Consider the following 17,133-nt stretch of genomic DNA (forward strand, 5'->3'; position numbering starts at 1 on the left):
TTGGATTTTGTCCAAAAATTTAACTCGTCCTAGGTTTTTCTGCCAGATCGGAACCAAACCAGTGTGGAAATACTTTTTGTGCATATCTAAATTTAGCAAAACAACTCACTGCTGAAATGGCAAGCTCAAACATACAATGTAGGTAAATTATTGGCTATGACTGGGGACAGGAATGAGATATTGACACCAAATTTGGTACACATATACATGGGCCCATCTTGGGTCACATGAAAAAAAATGTTTGGATTGACCACTAATTGTCACATTTATTTGGTGTATCAGTGGTGATAATTACTATATTATACTATACTATATAATTATTATAAACAGGATACCTATATCAATTGTTCTCATATCTAACTCATATTTAACTCTAATTCTGAACAACTTCGCCTGAAGAACCACTGGTGCCAAATATATGAAAGGGCGTGGCCAGTTTTACTGGCTATAATTAATGTTCACAAGGAGATATTAACATGAAACGTGGTACACTTATGTATGGACACAGCATGGCCGTCAGAACCATTACATGTGGGTGGAACAAGACCCACCCACTTTATAAGACAAATGATATTAGACCTACTAATTTTTTCTCTTAATTAAGCGCATGTGTCTGCTCACTTTTCAGAGTGCCGTCAGTCAAATATATTCCACTAGAGGAATGCCCTAATAAATGATACTTGCTGCTTCCTCAAATCCATTCCTTAAATATAGGGAACAGGCTACTAACCTTTATTCGTCTTGTCAAAATAAAAATATTTAAACATTGTGCTTGTAGCAGAGTGAAGAAAAATGCCACAGAAAAAAATTAAATACGTTTGTCACTTAAAGTAAGTAAGAAAATCCGTTGGCTTATGCTAAATGAAATCACCGAACTCTTTAACCATCATCTTTTTAACAAAAGAATGTTCCGACGATGACCGTCTTAGAGATATGCTTTCTCTCTTTTAAGGTGTACTCGTGGCAACACTGGGATACAAAGAAATCTTGCCGAGTTCTCAGGGCAGAACATGTTTTACTGTCAACATTAATGTTACAGAGAAAAGTACATTAAATAGGTCATATCATATCACTCAAAATTCTAAACAATATGATGTAAACGAAAACTATAAGCCTATTTTATACTACTGACAAATAATGTAGGCTATTTTTTACCAAACTACTTTAAAGGGGTCATAGCATGAAAATCAGACTTTTCCATGTTTTGGTGCTATAATTGGGTCCCCAGTGCTTCTATCAACATAGAGAACATAAAAAGAAAATAGAAAACAACCCAGTAATTTAGTTTTGGTAAGAAATTTTTTGCAAGCATGTAAAAATTAGGTCGTTCAGATTTCGCCTGGTTTGTGATGTAAGACCAATTACAATAATACCGCCCCTTAAAGGCTCTCTAAGCGAATAATGTGCAATGTCACTTCCTGTTGATGTTTGAACTGTTTTCAAACAAACGGAGCATAGCTAACGCCTCCCCCTCCCGCTCCCGTCCGTGCCGTCATGGACGCGCCCAAACCCCACCCCCAAATCCTTCTTGTCGTTTATTGGCTGGAACACTTTGTTATGGTTTCTGTTTGTAGGTTTGGCCAGTATGTTGATATTGCCGTTTGTCGAGCCTGAGCTGTCTACAGAGATCGCATTTTTTTACAGTTTGATCAGCGGACAGGCAGCAAGCAGATAGTGAGGAGATGTTTGCTGTATGTAACAAAAAATGTTTTATGGTCTAAAACGCGTCAATTCGCTTAGAGCGCCTTTAAGTTGCACTACCCAACTACCGCCATTTGCATTTTAAAGGACACACCCAAAAATGCCACATTTTTGCTCTGACCTACAAAATGGGAATTTTAACATGTTATACAATTAATTATCTGTGGGGTATTTTGAGATAAAACTTCACATAAGCACTCTAGCGACACCAAAGACTTATTTTATATCTTAAAAAACAATCATAATATGCCCCATTTAAACATCCTTTCAAAAAAAGAATGACACTGAGTTCCAAACAGCTTATTAGATGTGTCTGTAGCGTACAGGTGGTCCGTTAGAATGAGTGAAGTGCGGTTACGCTGCTCTGTTAAAAGATGTCAGGTGTGGGCTATCGTCAGAAGTAATTCAATAAAAGCTATTTTTTAGTTAATAGTCAACAGACTATGAAAATTGTGGTAATATTTTTTTAAAGTTGGTTTAGATGAGGTATACATTTTAAATACTAAGTACTAGATATTCTAAATTGAAGACAAAAGTGTTTTATAAATGTCTGCAGTTGTGTTTATGTTGATTATTGTACACAACCGAGTGTATTGTAAATTATGCTGTTGAAAATTAAATATGGCAGTTTACTGTAGTTCTGTGGCAATACTTGAAAAAAGACGAGTCATTCTTGGTGAACGTGGGCCCCCTGTTGGGGAACAATTGTAAAACATGAAAGTACTGCAACGTGATCTGACAGGCAGTTAAATATTTTATTTAAACACAGTGAAATATAAGTGCACACATTTTGCAGTAATGGACTTAGAGCAGTGAATCACATGCCTCTGTAAAGTGGGCTGTGGATGCACTGAGTGGCGTCCCTGGGGGCATGCAAAGGGCACTTTAACTTTATAGTGTGTTTACCCACTTTTAATGTTGCACTGTTTGTGCCTACTTATGATGCGGTCTGTGCACAGGAATGCCTCCTTTCCTCTGTTCATTATCCAGCTGTGTTTTCATTCTCTTGTATTGACTGCTTATTAAGTACCCTGGGAATTCTTTATCTCAAATTTGGCTTAATAACATCTATGCACATGAGCTGGGCAGTAAATCCTGTTCTAATGAGTAAGTGTAAGCGGCTTTTTTCTGTGATTTTTTTTAAAGTTGAGGCTTACACTTTACAAACAGTCACCCATCTGACATTGTTTGGACTAAGGAGGTGTCAAAAACTTGGAGGTAGCTAACCTTAGCATTCCCATTCATTTTAATGGCAGTTGCTAGTGATGGTAGGACAGTGGGTCAGAGGATCTCCATAATGAAAAGACTTCTTGGTATGCAGTGGTTAATGCCTACCAGGTCACTGATATGTGTAGGTAGTGAAGACCAGTGGTTCTCAACTCCAGTCCTTGGGCCCCCTCTTCCAGAACATTTTAGATTTCTCCATATATAAAACACCAGATTCAGTTCATCAGCTTATTAGTGTGTTAATTAAGGAAACATTTCAAACGTCCTGGCAGAAGCCTGATGAGTGGAATCAAGTGTTTCATATAAGGAGACATCTAAAACATTCTGGGGGTGCCCGAGGACAGGAGTTGAGAACCACTGGGTTAGACCATCTTGTCCAATCAAACAGAAGAGTTCCTCTAGCTCAGGAGTAGGCAACGTTGGTCCTGGAGTGCCGATGTTCTGCAGAGTTTAGCTCCAGCTCAAATCAAGCACACATAAACAACTAATCAAGGTCTAAAGTGTCACCTGAAATCTACATGTAACCATAAGGTTTTATTAGGGTTTGGAGCTAAAATCTGCACGACATCAGCACTCCAGGGCCGATGTTGCCTACCCCTGCAGCTTGTTGGAAAACATAACTCAGTACATGACACGGTGTGTTCCATTGCTTACTTTAAGTCAGAAGATAAAATGCCTGATTAAAACTAAACATGTAGTCCATTTTATTCAGCAATAAAATGACAATATTTGCACACAAGTTTGCAGTTGCTTATGCTGGGTACACACCAAAAGATTTTGGGCCGATTTCCCCCCTTCCAACAATCCTAGCTATGTCCCAAGTATCACAATGGTTCTACAGATTATTTTATCAGATTGTCCCTTCGTGTGAGGTGTGTTAAGAGTGTCAGAACTTGTTCGGAAGAACGCCTGAGCTGCGCCAATCGCGAATCGTAAATATTCAACATGTTGATCCGAAACCCTGATGTGTGTGGGGAATCCCGAGGACAAACGCGAGCATGCTATTGAGATTATCACGTGAAACGAAACTATATCCAATCAGAAAGCGAGATGAGGGAAGACGGAAGCAGTAATGGCGCAGCACAAAGGCCGCTTCTCAGTCCGTAGGTCGCATTTCCAGGCTGCATATATACGTCATCAAGACTTATTTCAGAATATTAACAGTTATAAAATTGACTATTATTCCTAGTTTATCGTATATTGTTGTAATATACTTATGACTTGCGAATATAATGCTCAGTTAACATTTCATGACGTATCGGCCAAAGTGAAGTTGATGTGGACAGCAGAGATCAGGGTTCTTGCAGGTTTCAGCAAGTTAAATTTAAGACCTTTTTAAGACCTTTTAAGACCATTATGAGTAAAATTTAAGACCAACACGACACATTACTAGAAGCATTCAAATTATCTCAGAAATTCTTAAAACGTTCTATTTTTATTGATTCAGTTATAGAAAAATATAAAATGAACGCAGTTTTAAAACAGATAATCAAAATACATGGAAATACATTATGCTTAACTCTATTAGACCGCGATTGTTGGCGCCGACAAATTTTACCCATAGCCCTTTAGGAAGAGACTTCTGACAATGGAAGCCCAAAAATGGCTCATAGTGAGCCATTGATATACATTGAGTTAGAGGCAAAGAGCTGTGATTTTTCTTAATTAATAGTCAAGAAATACATTGATTTACAATATTTATACATCACACTAATATGTGTAAGTAGTATTTTTATAAAATTCTATCAACAATGTTTTTTGACAAATAAAATTCACTAATATTAGATCAGTTAGTATGGTCAGCTGCTGGTTTGTGCCTAGTTTTACACTGCCTCATACAACTTTAAAGCTTTAAAATGCATCACACTCTGTAGTACGTAAGCTTATAGGGGAGGTTTCCCAGACAGGGATAAGAGCTTTCCAAACTTGAAAACAATTTGCACTGACATATCTTAAAATACATCAAAATGCACACAAGTAATGGTTTTAGTAAGGCATGTTTATTAAAACTAGTTATATGTCATAATTAAACTAAGGCCTAGTCCTGGTTTAAGCTAATCCCTGCCCAGGAAACCACCCCATAATGTTTAATGTACAACTGGCTGTGTGCTGTGTATATATCTTGTGCCTGTTTATAAATATAAAAAGAACAAAAGATCACTTTCAATTATTATTCATCCCTAAAAGCATTAATATATGCATTTTATTAATACAAGTTATTAATAAATTAATGTATTGCATTTAATTGAATACAGAATCACAGAGCCAAAAAAACACTCCACCCATACGTTTTATGCATAAATATGCACTATATACTGCCATCAGGTTTAATAGCCTCTCTAATTACACAATAACGGATGAATCTGCATTAAGAAAATTAAATTTTCTTCTTTTTTCAGGTTTCTTTCTTTTTTCAGGTTTAATAGCCTCTCTAATTACACAATAACGGATGAATCTGCATTAAGAAAATGAAATTTACCATTAAAAGGCTGTTTGATATGTGTTGCTAACGTTATCCACTAAGACCGTTTCTCAATCCGAAGGCTGTAGCCTCCAAAGGGTCGCATTTCTTATTTCAGAAATGGTCTTATTTCAGAATATTAACTTTGAAATTAACTTTAAAATATTGATTATTATTCTTAGTTAATCGTTAATTGTTGTAATATGCTTATGACTTGCGAATGTAATGCTCAGTTAACTTAAATAAACCAGGCGATGCCGTATGCAGCAGCCTGCCTATGCGAAAGGGCTCTGATCTACCGCTGTTCATTTAACCGTAACTCCTGAAGCATTTGCGCAATCAAAAAGTTTGAATTGTTCCTAAAAGAAAACAATTGCACTTTTTTGAAATATATGGCTAATTACGGTACTTTCTTGCTTTCCGTCTGCCAATCGCTGCTGTTTGTAGACAGCTGAAGGGAAAGCGCGTTAGGTTCAAGTGCATCGCAGCAAAGAGCAATATTAAGGTCTAAAATATAAAACTGTGGTAACACTAAAGTTGACACGCTGTTGGTGGCTCGTGACTCGACGGCCCGACTGTTTAAGTTGATTTTCAATAAAGCAGCATTGATTTTTGTTCGCTTCTGTGTCCTCTATGTTTCAGAACCTGGCAAATGCTCAGGTAAGCCACGGGCTTATAAATTATCCCGAAAAAGATTTTTGCCTATACAGAACTAAGTTTAAGGATTGTTTCTCGCCAAACCCACAGTAAACAGTCAGATCACAACACCTGAAATATAGCTTATGGCACGATTTGCGTGGATTATGACAAAGGGCGGAACGTTTCTTTTTAGAGACCCACCATCATACACTTTCTGCCTCCGCCACTGATTAATGTTAGTTCTTCAGCGTTTTAAATTACTATTTTATTTTCTGCGGACAACGCTTTTTGGGAATGAAAAGAGGTAAGAAATTTAAGACTTGGGTAAATTAAATTTAAGACCTGGGATAAAAATCTGGGTGTTTTTAAGACTTTTTAAGGCCTTAAATTTAACATTCTGAATTTTAGACTTTTTAAGACTTTTTAAGACCCCGCGGGAACCCTGAGAGATGGAGGATCAGCTTGTTGATTTGTGGCAACAGCACGAATGTTTATACATGTAAAAATTATTCCAAGCACTATCATTGAAATGTCTTCCTGCATATCGTCTGCCATGCTTCACATTTTAAAAATCTTATAAGATGTAAAACATCTTTTGGTGTGTACCCAGCATTACATTGAATACATAAACTGAACCACACAGAGTTGTCAACTGTCATTTTGGTTGTCAATTTAACCCTAAAGGTTGTGAATTGTTACATGTTCATGTGAAATTCATGAGACCAAGACCTCTGACAGTCATGTGCAGGCACACAATAATATATATAGCATGCATACACGCTTAGCTACCCTTTGGAGGAAATAATAATGACCTACCTTGCCTATACACACTATCAACTTGCTTGCATTCACAAATAGACACTTTCATTGGACGCACATGTGGTGATGCGATTACGAGTCTGAGCAGAATTTAACTTACGGTCTCTGTTTGTTTAATGGTCGGATTAGTTGCTAAACTGTAATCTGGAACAAATACCTCGTCGAAAATAACAAATGTTTTGCTGGAACTTGAAAATTAGCAGAACATATGTTATTGATAAAAATGGACAGTTGTTTATTACGTTGATTTTTAACGCTTTTTATTATTTATATAGTGCAATTGGCAGACACTTTTATGCAAAGCAACTTACAGTTCATTACAAGATATACATTTTTATCTGTACGTGTGTTCCTGGGGTTCAAAGTCATCGACCTCAACCAACTGAGCTACTGGAACAAAACTTTAATTTCACTCAGCGAACAAAACAAATATAAAATAATACAATTATATTGTAAAAGTTTCATTGTCTGATATACTGATCAAGCTGTAAATTACAGTCTGTGTTTTGAGGGAAAATATCCTTTTTACTTCTGCTGGTAAAGGCCCTGTCTTTGCTGAGCTCTGAAGCCTCATCACTGCCATTCTATCAGACCCAGCTCAAATTCACCAGGCCGGTGTGACTTCATCAGAGCTCTCAGGGGTCCCCGAGACTTTGTGTGAGTCGTGGTAGGTTCATTGGTGTGAGGGACGGCTCAGTGTGGGTGGAAAGAGGAGGATAAGAAAAGCCATGGGAACGGATGGGGTGGGGGGCAGAGGGTAGATGGGGTAGATGAACGCCATTCCACGACAGACCTGTCTTCAATGGTGCTAGTGAACGGTGAGGTGCAATTTCATGGATGAAGTCAAGACATACACAAGAGGTGCCAGGTAACAGTGAGGACATTTTTGAAACCGTGTCAGCCATTTCTGAGCAGAGCTGCTGGCAGCATACCTGCTTCTGACTGTTACACACCACACGGGTAAGGGATGTATCATTTTGTTATTGAAAATAATTTTATTTAGAACTTTGTGGCAAATATTTAATTAAAATTGACAGAACACTGAACTGAATCCAAATATTGACAGTGCATTTTAGTCATTGATGATTCCCTGAGTGTGACAGTACCATATATACAAGTAATAGTTATTGAAAGTTTGACTTATAATGCTCTTTATGAATTGTAACATGATGGATCTAAACAACTCTGGAGGAGTTATTTTATAAAGTTTCTGTTATGTTTCAGCATTCTAACCAATCACTTTGAAAGCCCAATGGGTGAAAATCATCTCAAGCCAATGGCTATAAAGGAGGTAAGTGTATAGCTGTAGGTCTCTTTTCATGCAAAATTCACACTTCAATATAAACAGTTCAAATGTAACAGTATATTAATATAGTGTATAAATGTCTCTATACAATGTATGTTAGAAACAAAGAGTTAAGTCAGTGTAGATGATGTTTAATTTAAATATTCCTGAAGAAAAGTTATGATAGGAGGATAAGGTGTCTATCATTCAGCTGACATTAAAAAATATAATAAAAAATAAAATCTTCCTTCCAGACAAATTTACTTAACTTAAAAACATTATTTGTGAAAATTTGATGTGATGCCTTTTGTCACCCACAATGCACCTTTTGCCAAATCACAATGTTTTTATGCTGTAAAGCTGATTTACTGACAACCCTATTTGCATCCAGAATCAGCTGACTGTCACGTTGTTGATATCCATCATGGCAGCGGTGCTCGGCTCTCTCCAGATAGGATACCACACAGGCAACATCAATGCCCCTGCTCGGGTAAGTTGACTTTGGGGGCCAGCTGCTGGTTAGCATGGTTTCTCGGTTTACATACAAACTTCTCAGAGTGCTCATAAAACACTGTATAAACTTTACCAAGTCACAGAATATTTCTGTTCAGCCAGTATTGAATTTGGAACGATCCATATTTGCACACAGGTAGCTATGATGTCTGGTTTGTGTTGATTTATCACCTGTGTGTGAATATAGTGCAGTTCCCTCTGGTCCACCTTTCATTATGAAAACATTGGGACTGTTCACAAAATATTAGTCATGTCTTTCGACCAAGTGAAATGCACTTTTTAGAGTAAAGTATTAAAATGACAGGTTCCTCAGATGTCTTGTCCTTAGAAACCCACTTCTCAGTGAATGTTACTTGTCACATTAGGTGCATTATGTATGCTTTTCTTTGGCTTTTTTAAACAGTGTAGTCTTTAGTGTATAAAATAACAGTTTTGGTAAACATAAAAATGTCTGTATTTGGGTACTGCATATAGTTTATAAATACTTTTTGTATTTCTTCATTGAGGTAATTGAGGAATTTTTCAATACAACATGGAGAACCAGACACAATCAGTCAATACCAGACCACAGTCTCACTTTCCTGTGGTCCCTCTCTGTTAGCATTAAGGACTTTGGAGCATTGCTTGGTTCACTGGGGGTCAAAGGTCTTGCTGATACTTTTGGGAGGTGAGAAAATCTTATGTTGTTAAGTGCCCGTCCCTTATCAGAAACAATGCCTGGAGAAAGGTCTGTATTTCAGAGGCTACTGCTTTTACACTTAAAAAAAAAACATATTTTCTCACTTTACCTCAAAGGGTTGTATCAGGGCTGAAATCACCATAGACATTTGGAGAAACTATATGTGCAACCCCCAGTATTCAGACTAGGGTTCAGTATCCTAAGACTCTTTAAGAATCATTCAAAATGTACTGCTGCAAGTTGGTTGAGGGTTTACTGTTATTGGGATGAAAGCAAATGCAAAAATAATGTATGTTAACTCTTTCGCCGCCATTGACGAGATAACTTGTCAATTCAGAGAAAACCCTTCCCTGCCAATGACCTGAATTTACGGCTTTCCGCAATACCACTTATCCACCTTTTTACTCAAATTTGGGTGTTTTTGAAGAAACCTACCCATATTTGAGAGGTGATAAAAAGAGAACTAATGAATGTAGAATGAAACTTTTTTTGTTGTTTGTTTGAAAGCAGAGGGTCTGTTCTTTCATTTGATATATTGTTTGTTTATATATTTAAAGAAAAACATTTTTTTGGAAGGCTGGCTGGCAACTTATTAAAAAAAACGCTGGTGGGAAAAGAGTTAAATAATGTATTTGAAACTGTCATTAGAACACACTACATATATTATAACAAGCCTTTTTTGATCTCAAAATAAAATAAAATATTTAACTTTGAGGCTTATTGCTTAGTGGTAGGGTATTTTGTTAGTCCATAACAGGGTTTGCATTTACTCACAAAATCGCTTAGACAGTGACAGCACAATCTTTAACTATGGTTACGGATGAACAGCAGATTTTTTATTGTTTCTTTTATGACAGAGTTTAATCCAGCAAATGAGACTAACCTCAATAGTTATCCTGTTAATTATGGGGACACAAACGGGAATTACCCACTCACATTGGTATGCGATTTCTATTGTAAAGTAAATCCAACAATCTATTTTATTGCGTCCCCTAGGCGAAATGCCATTCTCATAACAAATGCCTTATCTGTGGTGGGTGCCTCTTTGATGATTATGAGCAAAGCCACAGCATCATTTGAAGTTCTTATTGTGGGTCGGCTGATCTTTGGTTTGTTCTGCGGCCTGGTGATGAGCCTGAACCCACTCTACATCCAGGGTGTCTCCCCAACAAACCTACGTGGGGCTTTTGCCACTTTGAACCAGGTCTTCTTTGCATCAGGCATTTTGCTAGGCATGGTGAGACCACCCCAGCTTGTAATTATCTCAAATCTGGATCTCATCAATGCAAGGCAGATGTTAAAAGTGTTTGTTTTGTGTACATGACAGGTGGTGGGCTTGGAAACAGTGTTGGGCACAGAGAAAAACTGGGTCTTAATGTTGTCCCTGTCCCTCATACCTGCAACAATCCAGTATATGAGTCTTCCTTTCTGCCCTGAAAGTCCTCGCTACCTCTTCATCAACAAGGGCAAAGAAAAGGAAGCACTGGCTGGTGAGTTACATGACCTAAAGCGGCTCTGTTGAGACAAAATGGCGATTTAGTACTCACTTAGAAAGTCGGAGATCAATCTCTCATGAACTTTGTATGAACATTGTTTTGCTGTAAGCTCTGAGAAGACTTCGAGGAAATCCAGAGATGGTGATGAAAGAAATGGAAGAGATGAGAGAAGAAGCTGCTCACAGTGAAACTGGGGTGACTGTTGGAGAATTTCTCAAGAGGCGACGCTACAGGCAGCCAATAATACTTGTGCTTATCATAAACCTCGGCAGCCAGTTATCTGGGTTTAATGCGGTTGGTGTTCTAAAGCATTTTTTGAATAAACAATTCATTTTTAATCTTGTTTTAAAACATTCATCTTTAATTGTTTAGACAAGGACAAACTTGTCCCACATATGTATCTACTATTAGATCTGTAAACAACAATTTTACTTTGAACTAAAATCATGTTTTATTTTATATATATATATATATATATTAATATATATATATTAATATAATATATATATAATACATATATTAGGGCTGTCAAAATTGACGCGTTAATAACGTGTTATCACAAGTTCATTTTAACGCCACTAATTTTATTAACGGAAATTAACGCAATGTGCAATTTCTGTTTGACCCTTGGTCCAGCCCATAGTTGAATGAACAGAGATGCAGACAAATGTGACTCTGTCTAAATGAGTCAAAGGTTTTCATAGAAATAAGAACAATAAGCAAATCGTCTAGCAAATCCAGTCCTCTAAATGCTCGTTGGAGATCTGAAATGATCTTTATTTATACGTCTGAGAGGTGTAACGTTACCATCCTCCTAATGCTTTATCTATCACAAAGACAGTTTTAAAAATATCTATTTTGATAAGAATTCACGCAGGTAGGATCTATAATCTTTTATGTCTTAAGTAAATGTTTGGTTAACTGCTGGGTAAAAATATCTGATGGGTAACATTATATTAGATTACTTAGATTTTAAGCAGTCTTTCTCAATGTCAATCAAACAAAAGAAAAAAAGTTTAACATATATTGATGATGTTTTTGCTTTGTGTGTGCTAAATCTATTAGTTTCACCATTGATTTTAAGGTATGGATGTGGTAATTTTTGTGGTAATTTAACTTTGCTGACTCTTGTCAACTTTAAACAGGTGTAGTTCTATCATGTTTTGTTATATTGCACTAAATCATGCATTGTTCTATCTTTTAATAGAGAATTTCAAAATATGAACTATTTTTTTGAAAATTTGCTAATTCATAACTTGCCAGCACAGGTCACAAATGATGCAGCAGTTTTGATTTAATCCTTCATAACTTAAAAAATACAGCTAAGTAGCACCATAAAACAAAATAATAACATGATAACATAATAATAAACATGTTTTGACAAAAATGTTAAAAATGGATTTATCTCATTTTGCAACAAAACTCTTCATTTATATATTTTTAGAAGAATTTTTTGTCTGGAAGGCATTTTGTGAAACTTTTGTGAAAATCACAAAAAATGCTGGCAGGCAACTTAAAAAAGCTGGCTGGGAATGAGTTAAATACCAAATGCATGGGAAGATGTTTAAAGGAAAAGTTTGGTATTTTACACTTAAAGCCCTGTTTTCAGATTGTTTATGATGAAATAGAACGGTTTTGACTGAAATTTGGACATATGCGGCTGCCCCGAGAATTTTTGGGTGTTTGTGTTTTACCTCCCACCTTTACAATGGGTTTAATGGTGCACTGGAACAATCCTTCCTAAAATGCATTAAACTTTTGTTTACAAAGACGTGAAACTCACCGAGTGGTCAGGGGTGTTCACTGGTATGCTCACACAAAAATCGCTGCAAAATACGCATTCCAACAGGTTTTATCGTAGTTTTTGCCAACTCCATTGACATGTATTAGATGTGTTGTGAGGTACGGTATTACTCCGCGCCGGGAACTTTGTTTCTGTTCTTGCAATTGGCAATGGCGGATTAGCACCACCACCTGGGCTGGAGTGTCTATTATTCAAGCTCTAAGCGGAAGAATGTACGGGTGTGAGGCGTTTGGAAAAAAAGGTCCACAAGTTAACAAGGAATGCTAAAACAGCTGTTGGAAAACATCTTTTGCAGCGATTTTTGTGTGAGCATATCAGTGAACACCCCTGACCACTTGGTGAGTGAAAATAGGGCTTTAAGTGTAGAATACCAAACTTGTCCTTTAAGGTTGGGATTGCTGTTTTGGTATTTTATGAAAATGTTGACATGCTGAGTGATTGAATAGTGATCAAATTGAGTAAAAATAAATCGGAAGAGCTAATGTATAAGCATGCCTAACCAATTTATCCAAAATTATTTCTTTACATTTAATTTTACAGTCTTGCGGCCTATTTTCATTCAAATGTGTGACTATTTGTATAAAGTAAAAATCTCAGCTTATTTGGTAATTTCTTTTTTCCTTTTTTTTCTTTTCCAGATCATAAATTATTCAACTAAAATGTTTATCCAGTCCAATTTTGAAGAGGCCAAATATCTGACAATAGGAGTGGGGGCAGTTAACGTGGGATTTACTGTAGTAGCAGTAAGTATTAATTTTACTACAACTTCACGTTCCTTATTTTCTGTTATTGGTTATTACTTACAATTAATTCAAAAGATCCCAACTATTTCTTACTTTCTTTCAATCTTCTTATTACAATAATAAACACCCTTTAAAGTTTTTTTTTTAGTAGTTACATCGGCCCAAAGTAGATGCAGGGACTAATTTGCATATTTATATCTATGGTTCAAGCTGTGCATTATACAGAATTTTTGATCTTCAAACCATGTATTTATATCTATTTTTTCACTTAAAGTTTTTCCTGGTGGAGAGAGCAGGACGAAGAAAGTTGTTGCTTGCTGGATTTCTGTCATTAGTGCTATGCAATCTGCTAATGACCATCACATATTCCATAATGGTGAGGTTGAGGTCACTATCCAACATCCTTTCATCAAACTCTAGAAAATACGTAAAAAAAATTCGGTAGCACTTTATTTTACAGTACGTGTACTTACCTTGTACATATATGGTAAATAAGTTGTACTTACTGACAAATGTGTGGTACTTACTTTTAGGTATCTACATGGTTATTAACTGGTATCATTACTGTACTTACCAGTTGTACATACTTAGTAGTTATTATGTAACTCTAGATAAGTACTGGGTAATAACAAATACATACTTATAGTGTATGTATACTGTAACTAACAAATATTTAATATTTACAGGCAAGTTAGGGTAAACTACAGGTATTTATAAAGTACATATATGATAACTAATACCAAACACTACTGTACTTACAAATTGTATATACACAATAAGTGTGTACTAGTGAGTGTACCCAGTAGTCAATGGTTGGGTTTGCCTCACAGTGACATGTATATGATGCTATATCTTAGGTTGTAGGTCCTATGTAATTACTGTGTAAAAAGCTACACTTTATTTTACAGTCCTGTTTCCATGCAGTTACCATGGACGTACTAGTGAATGTACCCAGTAGTTAATGCGTATGACAGTCAATGGTTGGGTTTGCCTTACAGTGACATGTATATGATGCTATATCTTAGGTGTTAGGTCCTATGTAATAACTGTGTAAAAAGCATTACTTTATTTTACAGTCCTGTTTCCATGCAGTTACCATGGACGTACTAGTGAATGTACCCAGTAGTTAATGCGTATGATAGTCAATGGTTGGGTTTGCCTCACAGTGACATGGATATGATGCTATATCTTAGGTGTTAGGTCCTATGAAATAACTGTGTAAAAAGCATCACTTTATTTTACAGTCCTGTTTCCATGCAGTTACCATAGACATACTAGTGAATGTACCCAGTAGTTAATGTGTATGATAGTCAATGGTTGGGTTTGCCTAACCGTGACATGTATATGATGCTATATCTTAGGTGGTAGGTCTTTTGTAATTACTGTGTAAAAAGCTACACTTTATTTTACAGTCCTGTTTCCATGCAGTTACCATAGACGTACTAGTGAATGTACCCAGTAATGCATACGGTTATTTAATGCTTGGTTTAAAGGACAAAGATACTGAGTACCAAAATGGCACATCAGTAATGTTTGTTCTTAGTTATCATATACGTATGGTTTAATTTACACTTGCGTGCAGGTACCACACACTTATTGTGTATATACAATTTGTAAGTACAGTAGTGTTTCTTGTTAGTTACAGTATACATACACCATATATGCCGGTCATTAATTTATGGCCTACAGGTACCACACACTTATCATGTATATACAATGTGTAAGTACAGTAGTGTTGATATTAGTTATCATATATGTACACTATAAATACCTGGCATTTACCCTAACTTGCCTGTAAATACTAAATACTTATATTGTAAATTTATTTGTTAGTACAGTAATGTTTCTCGTTAGTTACAGTATACCTACACTATCAGTATGTATCTGTTATTACCCAGTACTTATCTAGAGTTACATAATAACTACCAAGTATGTGCCACTGTTAAGTACAGTAATGATACAAATTAATTATCATGTAGATACCTAAAAGTAAGTACCACACATTTGTCGGTAAGTACAACTTATTTACCATATATGTACAAGGTAAGTACACGTACTGTAAAATAAAGTGCTACCAAAAATTCTTATCTACTCATCTTTTTCTCAGACCATATTTCCAGACATCCGCAATGTTCAGGTGTTGGTGGTTTTCTTCCTGATCTCAGCATATGAGGTGGGCCCTGGGCCAATTTCTTGGTTCATTGCTGCTGAGCTTTTTGACCAGTCAGCTCGACCCATTGCAATGGCCTTTACCAGCATGCTGAACTGGGGAGGGAAGTTTCTACTAGCGTTGCTTTTTCCACCTCTGCTGGTATGTGCGTGTCTTGATTTAAGAACGTAATGATTAACATTAGATCTAATTTAGAGCCTTAATCTAAACAATATATATTTAAATAATGATAAATAGATCAGGTTTGAAGATATGTGTGGTGAACATGCTTGATTGCAATGCTTTACATTTAAAATTGCAAAATTATGTCTTATTTACATTTGCAGAAAATCTGTGGGGCCTATGTCTACCTTCTCTTCATGTGTATGGCACTGCTTGCCTTCACTTTCACCATGTTTCGTCTTCCCGAAACCAAGGGACGCACTTTTGATGACATTGCAGCTGAGTTTCGTGGGGCAGAGGGCATTCCCTTACATAATAAGATGACCTTCAACACGTTCAACTGATCACACAAGTTCAGACATTACCTCTAAGCCTTAATTCTAAAAAGAGTGATACTCAATACACAATTTTTAAAGGATTTCAGGGAAATGTAAGGATTTCAGGGATGTGGTTGAGATCGTTCAAACTGCACACTACCTATGACCTATATGCCAAAACAGAAAACACTTGTAGAGCGTGATCTGTAAATATGACTCCCTGGAGCTTGGCTCACCTCTCTGTGAAGACCTTCAAATCGTTGTAAGTTTTTATCACACCATGAATTCTAACAACTCTCAGGTATGTGTACTCTTGTCAGACATGTAAGGAGGAGGCTGCAAGCAATAGTTAACAAACCATTTTGCACAACATCTTGGCTGAGGAAATATTGAAAAATTTATTAAAAGTAAATGAGGCATATGTTTGAACCTGATTGACCTAATTATTTGTAATTCGAGTTATATTTAGTTTAGTTAAGCTGTGGGTATTTCATTCTACGTGACACTGATAGCTGTAGCTGTTTTCATTGTACTGTAAACATAATTACTGTTTCCTGTATTTAGAATTTGCTTCACACAGATCCGTAATTTCTTTAACATGAACAGATGAATATGATTGTACATTTTAAGTAATAGATTACAAGCATTTATTACAATCATTTCATTTTTTGTGCATGGTTCCAACTTGTAAACATTCAAGCAAATAAATCAAGAACAGTTATCAAAAAATGAAAAGGGGATTTTTTTAACAGTCTTAACATAGTTATGGTCAATGTTAGGGACATGATGTTATAGACATTTATGAACTTTGGAGTTGTTTGTTGCATGTTGTCTATTACAAGCTGAAGTAGTTATGAAGTTACAAGAACAGAGGGAATTTCTCATTAGTTGATCCCAATAAAATACAAAAATGAGAACAAACACAATTTTCACTGTGAAAGAACGAAATGCACTCGAAAAAAGCCACAGCATTTTTATAGCTCAATTAAGTAAATCTGCATACAAGCTGCATTTCATAACAGACCTATTTAACTATACTAACTATTTAAAATACAATTTTTGGGAAGAGATGCTTGATTTATTAATATAACACTTCATAGATCTAATTACTCTACGG

General features: G+C 36.1%; 1 protein-coding gene across 1 annotated transcript; it reads left to right on the top strand.

Moving 5' to 3' along the window:
• Window positions 1-8,123: 8,123 nt before the first annotated feature.
• Window positions 8,124-16,722, top strand: LOC141365185 (solute carrier family 2, facilitated glucose transporter member 1-like). Its single transcript, XM_073869149.1, has 10 exons — window positions 8,124-8,138; window positions 8,524-8,622; window positions 9,152-9,312; window positions 10,321-10,561; window positions 10,652-10,814; window positions 10,930-11,114; window positions 13,263-13,367; window positions 13,642-13,743; window positions 15,475-15,678; window positions 15,864-16,722. The coding sequence occupies exons 1-10, from the start codon at window positions 8,124-8,126 to the stop codon at window positions 16,041-16,043; spliced, it is 1,455 nt and encodes a 484-aa protein (XP_073725250.1). The 3' UTR covers window positions 16,044-16,722.
• The last annotated feature ends 411 nt before the right edge of the window (window positions 16,723-17,133 follow it).

The sequence above is a fragment of the Misgurnus anguillicaudatus genome, chromosome 7, assembly GCF_027580225.2.
Source record: "Misgurnus anguillicaudatus chromosome 7, ASM2758022v2, whole genome shotgun sequence".
NCBI lineage: Eukaryota > Metazoa > Chordata > Actinopteri > Cypriniformes > Cobitidae > Misgurnus > Misgurnus anguillicaudatus.